This window comes from Chrysochloris asiatica, unplaced genomic scaffold (genome assembly GCF_000296735.1).
Source record: "Chrysochloris asiatica unplaced genomic scaffold, ChrAsi1.0 scaffold00159, whole genome shotgun sequence".
NCBI lineage: Eukaryota > Metazoa > Chordata > Mammalia > Afrosoricida > Chrysochloridae > Chrysochloris > Chrysochloris asiatica.
Window position 1 is genome coordinate 4,050,571 of NW_006408677.1, and position 14,253 is coordinate 4,064,823.

The window sequence follows — 14,253 nt, forward strand, 5'->3', positions numbered from 1 at the left end:
AAACTTCCTAATACATTCTATGAAGCAAGCATAACCCTCATACCAAAACCAGGGAAGGACATCACTAAGAAAGAAAACAAGAGACCAATATCCCTCATGAACAAAGATGCAAAAATTCTCAATAAAATTCTAGCCAACAGAATCCAGCACCACAGCAAAAAAAAAAAAAAAAAATACATCATGACCAAGTGGGTTTCATAAAAGGGATGCAAGGATGGTTCAACATTAGAAAAACAATCAATGTAAGCCACCACCATAAATAGGAAAAAAGAAAAGAACCACATGATCATAGCAATTGATGCAGAAAAGACATCTGACAAAATCCAACATCCATTCCTGAGGAAACACTCAAAAAAGTAGGAATTGAAGGGAAATTCCTCAACATAACCAAGAGCATATATACAAAACCAACAGCCCACATCACTCTCAATGGAGAGAAACTGAAAGCCTTCCCTCTGCGAATGGGAGCTAGACAAGGACACTCTTTGTCACCACTCCTTTTCAATATTGTTTTGGAAGTATTAGTCAGAGCTATATGGCAAGAGTCCTGGTGTGGCTCTGTGGGTTAATGCGCCAGATTGCAAAGCCGTTTGAACTGCAAGGTTGGCATTTCAAGCTCACCAGTCGCTCTTCGGAAACCCTGCATAGGGTCGCTATGGGTGGGATCCGACTCGACGGCACTTAACAATAACAACATATGGCAATATAAGGAAATTAAAGGAACCCAGATTGGCAAAGAGGAAATAAAACTCTCTATTTGCAGACGATATGATTCTATACATAGAAAACACCAAAGACTCAGTAAAAAACAAACACTGTCAGATACAGTGCTGAAAAATGAGCCCCTCAGGTTGGAAGGAACTCAAAATGCGACTGGAGAAGAGATGCCTCCTCAAAGTAGAGTTGACCATGACATTTGCTCAGCATACAGTTTGAATAATTATGGTGAAAGAATACAACCCTGTCGTACACTTTTCTTAATTTTAAACCATTCAATGTTCCCATGTTCTGTTTGAACAACTGCCTCTTGATCCAGGTACAGATTCCTCATGAGCACAAGTAAGTGTTCCGGAACACTCATACTTTGCAACCATTTCCTTTTGGTACAGTGACTGTGTATTTCTTCAATCTTCTCTTGATGCTTTCTGCATCATTCAATTTTTTTTTGCAAGCATTGGCACTTTTTTATTGGTCTAATAAGGAGCAGTAATTATTAACATATATTGGTTATGTTGTAAATGGATAGGGCCATGTAGATAATGAAAGGGATATGCAGATAAATAAATGGTGCCTATCCCTTATACTTTGCTATTCATAAGTTTTTGTTTGTTTTTTTTTAAATGCTTTTTTTGTGAATTATGTGATAGTTCACATTGATCCAATCGTATATTGTTTCCTTGCCATGGTTACAATCCCTTCCATGCACCATCCATCAACCAAAGGGAATACCCCGCAAGCCTGCCCCCCGGTCGTCCGCATACTGCCCCTCTTCCTCTCCGGGTCCAAAGTCTCCAGCCACTCTGTCTTCCCATGGCATCATCTCTGCCTCCATCCCTGGCATCACTGCTTCTCTGGGTAGGGCTCCATTCTCCGCTCTTCTTTGATGGTCCCAGGGACCTCCGCTCCTAGACTGCAAAGTTAATTACTCCCCTCCCTTTGCCCACAAACATCTACCTTTACTTTTCCAGCCCTTACAATCAGTCCTGATAACAATTATTCACTATTGTATCGCAAGAGACCTATCTGCATCTCCTTTCATCAGCTCTGACTAGGCAGAATGGATACTACTCAGTGGAGATTCTACCTTGCTCCATGCCCTCTGGATCAAGGTTCCCTCTGGAAAGCTTGTAAGCCAGCACTTCTTGCCTCTGTAGCTCCCACATTCTGGGTAACCAATGTCCAAGTTGCCCATCCCTGTCCTCTCCATGTGCGGAGGAGGGGAGGATGATCCTCCTCGCTGTGAAGATTTGTTCCCTCTTTTGAGCTACTGCTTCCATGTTGTTGTTGTCAGATGCCATGGAGTCGGAACCGACTCATAGCGACCCCATGCACAGCAGAACGAAACAATGTCCGATCCTGGGCCAACCTCACTACCGCTGCCACACTTTCATAGGTGTGTGTGTCAAGTTTATCAAATTGCATCAGATTATTCTTTTTTCCCTCTTCTTTCTTCTTCTGTTTGAGCTCTGATCATCCAGCCATTGAAGCCAGGTCAAGTGGGTATTATCTGCAACTGTGGGTGTACTTATGCATGTGCCCTCTCTTCTTATCAGCTGGACGCTTCACTCTCCACTCTAGTCCTCTGTGGCTATGTAGCTGACGCTGGGTCCAAGAGTCCCCTGGCCTGGGCACCCTGCTAGCCAACCAGGTCTCCATCTGGGTTCGCAAGAGTCTATTGAGCATTGTAGGGCTTAGCTCGCAGCTTCATTGCTGTTTTTCCCTCATTTCCCCTTATCAGTGAGGAACGAGGTCACCAATCAGAGCATGCACTCCCTTTGAGCCTTACAGTCTTAGAAGAGGGCTTGCCCTGAGGGGGATGTGACTGTTTGCCTTGATGTGTCCTGGGAGAGCCACTTGTTTGTTCTTGTAGTAATCAGTCAGCCTGCCTATGTTGTTTTGTATTTTTCCTGTCAGTCTTTCTTTCAGGACGTATCTTCTGTTCTTCTGGCCAATCCAGGCTGGTCTGCTTGTCATTTCAAATGGAAATTTCCCCTCAGAAGATTCTGGATGCGGTTCAGGACTCCACCTATGTATGGTCTTGTGTAATGCAGAGGTTCCACAGGAAGCCTCCTTTGCTGGGCGTGTTGTTTCCCCAATTTAGGTATTCCAATCAGTTATAGGCAGAAGATGGACTTACAAGCTTTCTATGGTGGTATTTCTGGCTATTCTTTCTCTCCCCCTCCACTGTCTATTTTATAGTGATATGCCAGGGGAACCAATATTCAACAGACAGCCAATTATCTTAACATTATTTCTCCCCCCTTTCCCGATTCAAACCATGTCTCAATCTCTGTTTCCCAGAGCCCTGTTTTTCCAAGGTTTTGCATACATCATTTTTTGTCTCTGTCCCACTTCAGCTTCACATTCATCCTATCGTATTTCATTTCATTGCAATGACTAAAATCCCCTCTGTGCATCATCAAATAACTAAAATATACACTCCACAGGCCTACCTGCTCCCTGGCTGTCAGCAAACAGCTCCCCTCCCTCCCTGAGTCCCCAGCCACTCCATCTGTCCATGTCATCATAGTTTCCCCACCATTTTGGGTCTGGGCAGTTTCCAGCGGCCCCCCCCCCCCCCCATAGGTATTCCAGTTAGTTATAGGCTGGATACAGGCCCACCTGTTTTCTATTGTGATGTTTCTGGCTGTCCCTCCCACCCCCCACCAAGTGTCTATTTCACAATGGTAGGAAAGGGAGACCAATATTCAAAAGACAGCCAAGCATCCTAACAATATTCCCCTCTTTTCCCCCTTTCAAGCCATGCCTCAATCCCTGTATCCTGAAGCCTTGTTATTCCAGGGTTGTGTATACCTCATCATTTAACTCTATCCCATCTAGCCCATGTGAACCTGCCCAACCTTTCTCCCATCCGCTTTGTTCTTCTTTTTCCCCTCTCCCTTCTTGTGTATTGCCAACTTCTCCCCCTACCCCAGGCTCTCCTGTGTCTATTCCCTACCCTGTGCTCTTTCTTCCCACCCCCATCCCAAACATACCAGTGATCAGCACTTATATATTTAGATTCCTTCCCCCCCAACCCCAATTTGGATGGGTTCTTTTTCTTAGTCTTTTACAATAATGGTCGTATACAGTATTTTCTCCTTTTGTGACTAATTTCACTCAGCATAATGTCCTCAAGGTTCATCCATGTTATGTGATGGCTTGCAGCTTCCTTGTTTTTCTTCAAGGTAGTGTAGTATTCCACTGTGTGTATGTACCACAGTTTGTTTATCCATTCCACAATTGATGGGCATTTTGGTTGTCTCCATTTTTTTTGCTATTGTAATTAGTGCTGCTATGAACATTGGTTCATTCAATAATTTGCCCAGAGCATCTTTCAATAATGAAAGTAGAGGCTTGAATTTTTCTCTTCAGTTCCCCCAGCTTGAGAAATGCTGAGCGTGTTCTTCCTTTTTCATTTTCTGGTTCTAGATCTTTGCACATTTTGTTATAATATTTGGCTTTATCTTCTCGAGCTGATCTTTGAAAATTTCTGCTCATGTCTTGTACCTCCTCATTTCTTCCATTTTCTTTAGCATCTCTATGCTGGAGAGTAAGTTTCAGTGTCTCTTCTGACATCCATTTTGACCTTTTCCTTCTTTCTTGTCTTCTTAATGACTTTTTGCTTTCTTCATGTATAATGTTCTTGATGTCATCCCACATCTCTTCTGGTCTTTGGTCTTCAGTGTTTAATGTACCAAAGATGTTCTTCAGATGATCCTTAAATTCAGGTGGGATATACTCAAGGTCAAATACCTTATGACCACTAGCTATTAGAGAGATGCAAATCAAAACAACAATGTGATGTCATCTCATACCAGCAATAACAGCAAAGATCAAAAAAGTAGAGGACGATAAATGCTGGCAAGGATGTGGAGAGACTGGGGCACTCCTGCATTGCTGGTGGGACTGCAAAATGGTCCAACCACTCTGGAAAGCAATATGACACTTCCTCCGAAGGTTGGAAATAGAAATACCTTATGATCCAGCAATTTCCTCTACTTGGTATTTACCCACAAGAAATACGAGCCATAACACGAGTAGATCTATGCACATCAATGTTCACAGAAGCACTATTTACAATAGCAAAAAGATGGAGAAAGCCTAAGTGCCCATCAATTGAAGAATGGATAAACAAACTGTGGTATATACACACAAGGGAATATTATGCTACCTTGAAGAACAACAAGGAAGCTGAAAGCCACCACATAACATGGATAAATCTTTAGGACATTATGCTGAGTGAAATTAGTCCATCACAAAAGAGAAATACTGCATAGGACCATTATTGCAAAAGATTAAGAAAAAGAACCACACTAAAAGTGGGGAATATTATATATATTTTTTATGATCACCAGGATGTATGGGAGGAGAGGAGGAGAGGGAGGGAGGGGAAGATAGAGCACAGGGTAGGGAATAGACACAAAATAGCTTGGGGGGGGCAATACACAAGAAGGGGGAGGGGAATGTAAGAACAAGGCTGATGGGAGAACAGTTAGGCAGGTTCGCATGGGCTAAGTGGGACAGAGGTAAATTATGATGTATGCACAACCTTGGAACAACAGGGCTCTGGGATACATGGTTTGAAGGGGTAAAAGAGGGGAATAAATGTTAAGATGCTTGCTGTCTTTTGAACCTTGGTTTCCCTTGCCTTCCACTATAAAATAGACATTTGAAGGGGGGTGAAAGGAATAGCCGGAAACATCAATACAGAAAGCTTGTAAGTCCGTCTTCAGCCTATAACTGACTGGAATACATTAAAGGGGGCTAGAAGTTGCCCAGTGAAAGAGGTTTCCTGTGCAGCCTTTACACTGCACAAGACCATAAGTGGAATCCAGAACCCCATCCAGAACCGACTGAGGTAGGAAATTCCCACTGGAAAGGACGAGTAGATCAGCCTGGAGTGGCTAGAAGAAGAAAAGACACTTCTTGAAAGAAAGACTGGCAAGAAAAATCAGAAAAAATAATGGCAGTTTGATTGATTACTACAAGAACAAGTAAGCTGCTTGCCCAGGAGCCATCAAGGCAAGTGGTTGGGACCTCTCAGAACAAACCCTCTTCCAAGACAGACTCAAGGGGAATACATGAGCAGGCATGTGGTCTGGCTGGTCACCGATAAGGGAAAGAGGGGGTGAAAACAGCAATGAAGTTGCAAGCTAAGCCCGACCACATTCAATAGACCTCTGTGGACCCAGGTGGAAACCTGGATGGCCAGCAGTATGGCAAGACCCGGGGACTCCTGGGCCCAGAGGCAGTGACATGGCCACAGAGGACTAGAGTGGAGAGTGAAGCATCCAGCTGATATGAAGTGAGGGGACATACACAAGAACACCCATATTTGCAGATAGTACCTACTTGACCTGGCTTCAATAGCTGGATGAGCAGAGCTCAACTAGGAGAAGAAAGAAGAGGAAAAAAAGAGTAATCTGATACAATCTGATGAACTTTACCTACACTAATGGATGTAGTAGCTCAAAAAAGGGAACAAATCTTTACAGTGAGGCTAACTCCCCCCCCACCCCCTCAGTACACAGGGTTGACAGGGATGGGCAACTTAGACATTGGCTACCCAAAATGGAGGACCTATAAAGGCAAGAAGTGACTGGCTTACAAACTTTCAAGAGGGAGCCTAGTTCCAGATGGGGTGGAGGAAGGTAGAATCACCACTGAATGATTTTCAATCTGTTGGGACTGGGCTGGTGAAAGGAAATGGGGATAAGACTCTTGTGGTACAATAGTGAATAACTGTCATCAGGACTGACTGTGAGGGTAAGAAATATAGTGGTAAATGTTTTTTGACAAAAGGAGGAGATTTTGCAGCCCAGGCGCGGAGGTCCCTGGGACCATCAAGTGAGAAGACCGGAGAGCGGGACCATACCAAGAGAGGCAGTGACGCCAGGGATGGAGACGGAGACAATGACGTGGACAGATGAAGCGGCTGGGGACACTGGACTCAGGGAGGGAGAAAGGCTGTGTGTGCTGGCGGCTGGGGTGCGGGCCTGTGTGGTGTACCCTTTGGTTATTTGATGATGCACAGAGGGGGTTGTAATCATTGCAATCAAATGAAATATGATAGGATGAGTGTAAAGCTGATCCTCTCCCATGTAAACCTCACAATAAAAACTTAAAAAAAAAGAGTAAACTGGGGCCAAACAGAGGCTGTAAGGAGAAAAAAAAACAGTCTTGCAAGATTTCAAAATGTACTATACAGTTACAATAATTAAAATAGCATGGTATTGCTGCAGTTTCAAAAACAGAGTTCAGAAAGAAATTCACCTACCTTGTCTTATACTAAATTCTTATGTATATAAGAATTGAGTATGTAAAAGTAGAGTATGGTAAGGATGGATAGTCAATAAATGGTTTTTAAACAATGGGCTATTTCATTTGGAAAAAGGAAAAAATAACATTTGAGTTCCATGCCATACTGTAAAAAGTATGAAATACATATTTAGGTACATTAAATAAATAAATGTTAAAAAGACAGCAATGCCTGTGATATAAACCAATATGAACAAATACTTTTGTAATGTTAAATTAGGGAAGACATTGCTAAGTTTGACATAAACTCACACACCGAGTAAGAAACAACAGAGTGACTTCAACCTCATATCTCTGAGGACTTAGCCTTTAAGCTGTCAGGTGGCATAATACTACAAATTGACTGTATTATGCTTTTAGAATATTTTACCTTATGAAATCACTCAGGTAATAAAAATGATTACATTTTTGAAGTTATAAAAAATAATATATGCTCATAATAAAAGCTCAAACAGTACAGATTCACTAGGGGCAACCAATATTAACACCATCTTATGCATCCATTCAAATACTAAAAAGGACTGTACAGGTATGTGTCGCTTAATGCCCATAATATGTTCTGTGATGCTATGTGATTTGGAATGTACGAATACGAGATGAAAAGCTTTTGAAAGCCCGCTTCAAGTTGTCCTGGTCATCACTGTTACTGCTCGGGCTGCTGGGGGAAAGGACAGTGACAGCAGTGGCAGCTGAGTGGAACAAGGGGAAGCTGGTGGCAAGGGAACAGAGCATACTCAACCCCAGCTGTTGTTCTGCCCACGGGCCTGGCCTGCCCAAGCTCAGAGCCTTATCTTCTGCCTCACCTGCCTCCATCCCATCCATGGTCTCATGCTATAAGAGTCTGAGTTCAGGGTCTTTAAAAACATTTTTGTTGTTGCTACGTGCTGTCAAGGCAGTTCTGACTCAGTATAGGGTTTCCGAGGTGAGTTCGAACCCCTCACCCTGTGGTCCAGTGCTTATTCTACAGTGCCATGCCAAGACTCCTTAAAACGATTAGGGGATATTATAAACCAAAGGATGTATATGCAGCTAGATGCTACCCAAAAAGACTTAATCAATGCATGTTGCTGCTGTTGTTAAGCACCATCAAGTAGGTTCCGACTCTTAGCTACCCTGTCTCATAGCTTCCAAGACTGTAAATCTTGGGGACATGGGTGTGTGTGTGGCAGGGGCAGAAAGCCTTATCAATGCATTCCTGTATTTAAAGCACTGCTTTATGCCCTTTCCCCTTTCCCTTAGATATTCAAGAATAAAAACGTTTATTAGTAGTATTGACTAATACATAGAGCAGATCTTTTTTATTGATGAAACACATAAAAAATATGCTATGTTTAAATATCTACATCGTGGTAATCAATATTGACCTAGAATGAAGTTGATGGTCAAATAACAATATGTTGGAGTCACCAGCATTAGGCAATCAGAAGAAAAGAACTTATTCTCTCCCAAATAACTTAACACTAAACTACACCTTAGCAAGAATCTAGCTCAATACCTTAGTCTTTTGCATTTTCCTTATAAGATTTGATAAATTTTTAAGGAAACTGAAGAAAAACATGCTACTACAATTGGTTTTTCCCACTGGAAGGATACTTACCACATTCTGCTTTGTTGTTTCCTCTAGTGTCTGTATCACATACAACCTATTCCGACAGCGCAAGCTGTATATATCTTCAGAGCGAATATTACCATATTTCTGAAAGAAATACCACAGTGGATCCTCATTCATAATAAACCTCCACTTCTGCTATTATAGTTGAATTTCATCAGATTCAATTCTCAGAGGCTTTGGTTCTATTTCTAGCTATTTTCTTGACTTGTTCAGTGATTATGCAAATTTTCACCTCCCACGGTTCAGCTTTTCTATATATTCACTGGAGAGAATTCCATCTACTACGTGTCTGGACTAAGTACAAGAACACTGGTAAAATTTTTAGTCTCTAAGGAGAGAATAATTCTCACCTTTTGATATGTTGTTAAGTGCCGGAGTCGGTTCTGACCCATGGCGACCCTGTATAGGGTTACCGAGGAGTGGCTGGTGAGCCTGAACAGCCGACCTTGTGGTTCAAACCGACCTTTCAGTCCAGAGCATTAACTCCCAGCACCCCACCAGGACTCTAGCCAATATAGTATCATTTAATGAAAAGCCAAATGAGGCAGAGGAGGTTTTAACATCTAGGAAGAGCTCACAGAACTCATTTTTAAAGTGAACTTGCATTTTAAATGATGTCCTCCATTATCATCTGACTTTTAATACATCATTAGAAATGATACCTCTTCTGGAGTCCTGGTATGGTGCTGTAGGATAAGCACAGGACTGCTAATCACAAGGTTGGTGATTCAAATTTACCAGCCGCTCCTTGGAAACCCTATACAGGATCTTTATGACTCAGAATTAACTCCATGGCATTTAACAGCAACAAGATATAATTACAATAGCAGCCATTTAAAATATGGTATAAACCCTATGTATGGTAGCTAAGGGTTGGAACCAACTCGACGGCACTTAACAACAACGTATCTATTAAGGGCCCTGGTGGCACAATAGTTAAGCACTCAGCTGCCAACCAGAAGGTGGGTGGTTCAAATCCACCAGCTGCTCTGCTGGATAAAGATAAGGCAGCCTGCTTCCATAAAGATTTACAGTCTCACAAATCCTACGGGACAGTTTTACTCTGGCCTACAGGGTTGCTATAGGTCAAAACGGACTCAATGACAATAGGTTTGGAATGGAATTTAGGTATTTATAACACACAAAAAAACTCACCTCATTTGACTCTTTAATCAAATCTGTAATATCCACTCTAATATGACTGTTTTTTTCATCATTCATATTTGAACCTTGTTGAACACTTGAAGGCAGTGGGCTATCCTTATTAGTGACATTGTCAAAGAACCTATCCAAAAGTGATATTAATACAATAATTAGTGGGAACAAAATTATTAAATCCTAGAAAATGGCAACGAATTTCCCCTCTAGTAAGTTAGCGGTTAATTTTAATTGAAAGGACAAAGGGTAGGTGTCTTATGTAGAAGTTGTATTTGAGGATGGTTGGGAATTAGGAGGACACAGGTAATAGGAATGGAACAGAAATCATTTCAGGAGAGAGGTGAGCATGAGGAGAGTAACCAGGCTCAGCGTGCACTTAGCAAATGCCACATAGCACTGTCAGAATGAAATACAGTGCACCAGAGCCATGTAAGAACACAAAAAGTCCAGAAAAGTACAAAGGCTTTAATACAGAGACTTTTGAGTACAAGAATGTAAGTTTGTCTTTTATTCTGTACATGATGAAATTAGATGCACCATTACAACAGTCACTTTGTATTAGTTCAAATATGAATTCATTTAACATATGCATACACACATACTGTGCTCCAATACAAAATTAAACTCAACAAACAAACAAACTACTAGGAACATAAAGTTCAATCTAACTGACTGAAACCACAACAATTTCCCCAAGTGAACATTTCACACTATCAACTCCCTTTTGTCCCCTCATATTTAGTTGATGGAGTCCTGGTGTGGTGCTATGGGTTAATGCACTGGACTGCAAGGTCGGTTTGAACCACAAGATCAGCGGTTCTAACTCAGCAGCCGCTCCTTGGAAATCCTATACAGGGTTGCTGAATCAGAACCAACTTGATGGCATTTAACAACAACAATTAAGTTTATACAGAGGCACTCCATGTCTAAAACTGGGACTATGACTGCACCAGCACACCAAATCAACACTATTAGTATAAAAGGCCAATAATCCAGTGATTTACTTCAAAATGATATACTTTGTTATATTCTACTTGAGCATAGAAGAAAAGACTATAGATTTAGCTCTCCCATTCAACTATCTTTGTGACCTTGGGCAAACTGTTTGAAATTTCTAGGGCTCAGTGTTCTCATCTGTAAAACAAGGGAGTTGATGAACATCATCTCTGTTCCCCTCCAGACTGAAATGCTATGGTTCTTACAGTACCTGTTTAAGGCTGTCACAGCTTCAGCATCATCTTTACAGGCCATCAATCTGTCTAAATTATAGTCAAGTATTGCCAATCCTAATTGTAAAATGGCTTTTATTCCATCATAGAAGAAGCAGTCCACCACATTCACTGCACTCTCTATAGGTAACACACTAATAAAAAGTGTGAGAAACCATGAGAGAGAAACCGAGGAAAAGAATGTCATATCAGTCATGTGTTCTGTCAGCTGAGGAAGGTGATCCCTGATAAGTTCTTCAAAGACCGCCTGATCCACCAAGGCACCTGAAGAGTTATCGAAAAGAAGTTGAAAAATGAACACCTTTCAAAATAAATTATTTACTTTACTTCCTACTTCTCTAAAAACCAACCAACTAGCCAACCAAACACACTACTGGTGAGTTGATTCAGAGTCATAGTGACCCTCTAAGACAGAGTAAAACTGTCCCAGAGGGTTTCCAAAGTTGTCAATCTTTACTGAAGCAGACTGTCTCATCTTTCCCCCACTGGTGGGTTCTAACCAAAGACCTTATGGTTAGCAGCCCAATGACTTACCCACTGTGCCACCAGGGTTCTTCTACTTTTATTACTGTACAGACATATCTTATGTCTTTTTCTGAAAGTGTGAATTCCTTCAGTGCCTTTTCTATATTTCATACAGCTTATAGTACTGCATTGCTAACCACCAGGTCAGTGGTTCAAACCCACCAGCCACTCCTCGGAAACCCTATACAGCAGGGGTGAGGAACGTCCCCACCTGTGGACCGTGTAAGGCCCTTGAAATCATTTGGTCTGGCCCTGCCAAGGCAACTGCAGATCCAGCCATCACGTTGTTGTTGTTGTTAAGTGCCGTCGAGTCGATTCCGACCCATAATGACCCTGTATAGGGTTTCTGAGGAGCGGCTGGTGAGCTTGAGCCGCCGATCTTGCAGCTCAAAAGATTTTGCAGTCTGATACATTAGCCCACAGCACCATCACCTTTGTTGTTGTTTTTGTGAAGTGGTGTCGAATCGGTTCCTACACATAGAGACCCTGTATAGGGTTTCCAAGGAGCAGCTGGTGAGTTTGAACCGCCGACCTTGCAGTTCAAACCGCATTGCAGTCTGGCACATTAACCCACAGCGCCACACCAGGACTCCTTAGAGATGAGTTAATTAAATGTTTGGCCAAATATAGCAGGTTCATTTTTAAGTTGATAATTTGGTACGGCCTGCAAATGATGCTATAAATACCCAAATGGCCCTTGGCAGCAAAAAGGTTCCTTACCCCTATTATACAAGATTGCTATGAGTCAGAACTGACTTGAGGGCACTTAACAACAACATCATCATCAAAGCTGCTTTGGAGTCCTGGTGCAGTACTGTAGAATAAGCACTGGGCTGCTAACCACAAGGTCAGCAATTCAAACTCACCAGCTGCTCTTTGGAAACCCAAAACAGGGTTGCTATGAGTCAGAACCAACTTGACAGTACTAAGAGCAACAGCATAGCTGCTGTTCAAGTGCCATGAATCAAGAAGCAAGCACTTGAGACATGCAATGCATATTCATTTCAGAAACTCTCTCTCTATAAGTCTTTATCTGTATAGAGATCTAGGCGCTCCAGGAGGTATACCAATTAATGACATGCCTCATCTTAAAAGAGTTTAATATCTAGTACAACTTACAATAAATACACAAATAACTGTAACAAAAGAAAGGATACAATAAATGACATAATCAAGACATTGACGGCTTATCAAGAGAGCTTTGAGGTAGGGGATTATAGATCTATAAACATTTGATGACTGAAGAAAATTTTACACAGTTAACAAGTCAAGAACTTGATCCTTCTTTCTGATTTTGCAATTATTTATATCATTCATATAAATGTGGGAAGTTTTAAGTTGATCAAGTACATAAAGAAACTACTAAAAATCTTCCAGGAGGTCTAGAAACTTCAGATAGATCATCATTGTTTTAGCAATACCAAAACCAAATACACTGTCATCAAGTCAATTCTGACTCATAACAATCCCTGTATAGGGTTTTTGAGACTATAAATATTTATGGGAGCAGATAACCTTATCCTTTTCCCACAGATCAGCTTGTGGGTTTGAACCTCTGACTTTATGGTTAGCAGCCCAACGCCTAGCCCACAGTGCCAACAGGGCTGCTTCCTTTTTAGCAATACAGGAATGCTGTTGTTGTTAAGTGCCATCAAATAAGTTACGATTCATAGTGACCGTATATAGGGTTTTGAAGAGTGGCTAGTGGGTTTGAATCACTGATGCTGCAGATTGCAGTCCAATGCTTATCCTTAGCAATACACTAGAACTTAATACAGGAATAGTAAGCTTAAAACTTCAATTTTGTGAAGAAAAATCAGGGATGGTATTTAAAAAATACATTAAACAATCTTTACAAGCATGTTGTTGTTGTTACGTGCCATTGAGTCGGTACCGACCCATAGTGACCTTATGCACAGCAGAACGAAACACTGCCCGATCCTGGGCCAACCTCACCACTGTTGCCACGCTTCAGTCCATCAATGCTGTCACTTGGCCAATAAATCTCATTGGGGGTCTTCCTCTTTTTCTCTGACTCTCCACCTTACCAAACATGATATCCTTCTCCAGCGACTGCTCCCTCCTGACAATATGTCCAAAGTATGAGAGAGGAAATTTGGCCATCTTGGCCTCTAAGGAGCACTCTGGCTGCACTTCGCCCAAAACGGATCTATTGGTTCTTTTGGCACTTCATGGCACTTTCAACATTCTCCTACAACACCATAACTCAAAAGCATCAATTCTTTTACGGTCTTCCTTATTAGCTGTTCAGCTTTTGCATGCATATGAGGTTATTGAAAATACCACATGATTTGGGTCAGGTGCACCTTAGTCCTCAAGCTGACATCTTTGCTCCTCAACACTTTAAAAATGTCTTGTGCAGCACATTTGCCCAATGCAATACATCGTTTGATTTCTTGACTGCTGCTTCCGTGAGTGTTGATAGTTGATCCAAAAAGAATGAAGTCCTTGACAACTTCAAACTTTTCTCCGTGGATAAGAATGTTGTTTCTTGGTCCAGTGGTGAGGATTTTTTTTTTTACATTGAGATGGAATCCATACCGAAGGCTGTGCTCTTTGATCTTCATTAGTAAATGTTTTAAGTCCTCTTCACTTTCAGCAAGCAAGGTAGTATCATCTGCATATCGCAGGTTGTTAATGAGTCTTCCTCCAATCCTGATGCCACAT

At 41.7% G+C, this 14,253-nt stretch overlaps 1 protein-coding gene across 1 annotated transcript in view; it reads right to left on the reverse strand.

The window, feature by feature from the left end:
• TBC1D8B (TBC1 domain family, member 8B (with GRAM domain)) overlaps window positions 1-14,253 on the reverse strand; it is a 156,083-nt gene that overhangs the window by 24,945 nt on the left and 116,885 nt on the right. The window contains exons 12-14 of the mRNA XM_006871052.1: window positions 11,019-11,304; window positions 9,809-9,938; window positions 8,639-8,737 (exon numbers count right to left, since the gene is read on the reverse strand). Of these exons, the coding sequence (XP_006871114.1) occupies window positions 8,639-8,737; window positions 9,809-9,938; window positions 11,019-11,304 (515 nt within the window). The remainder of the gene's footprint in view (window positions 1-8,638; window positions 8,738-9,808; window positions 9,939-11,018; window positions 11,305-14,253) is intronic.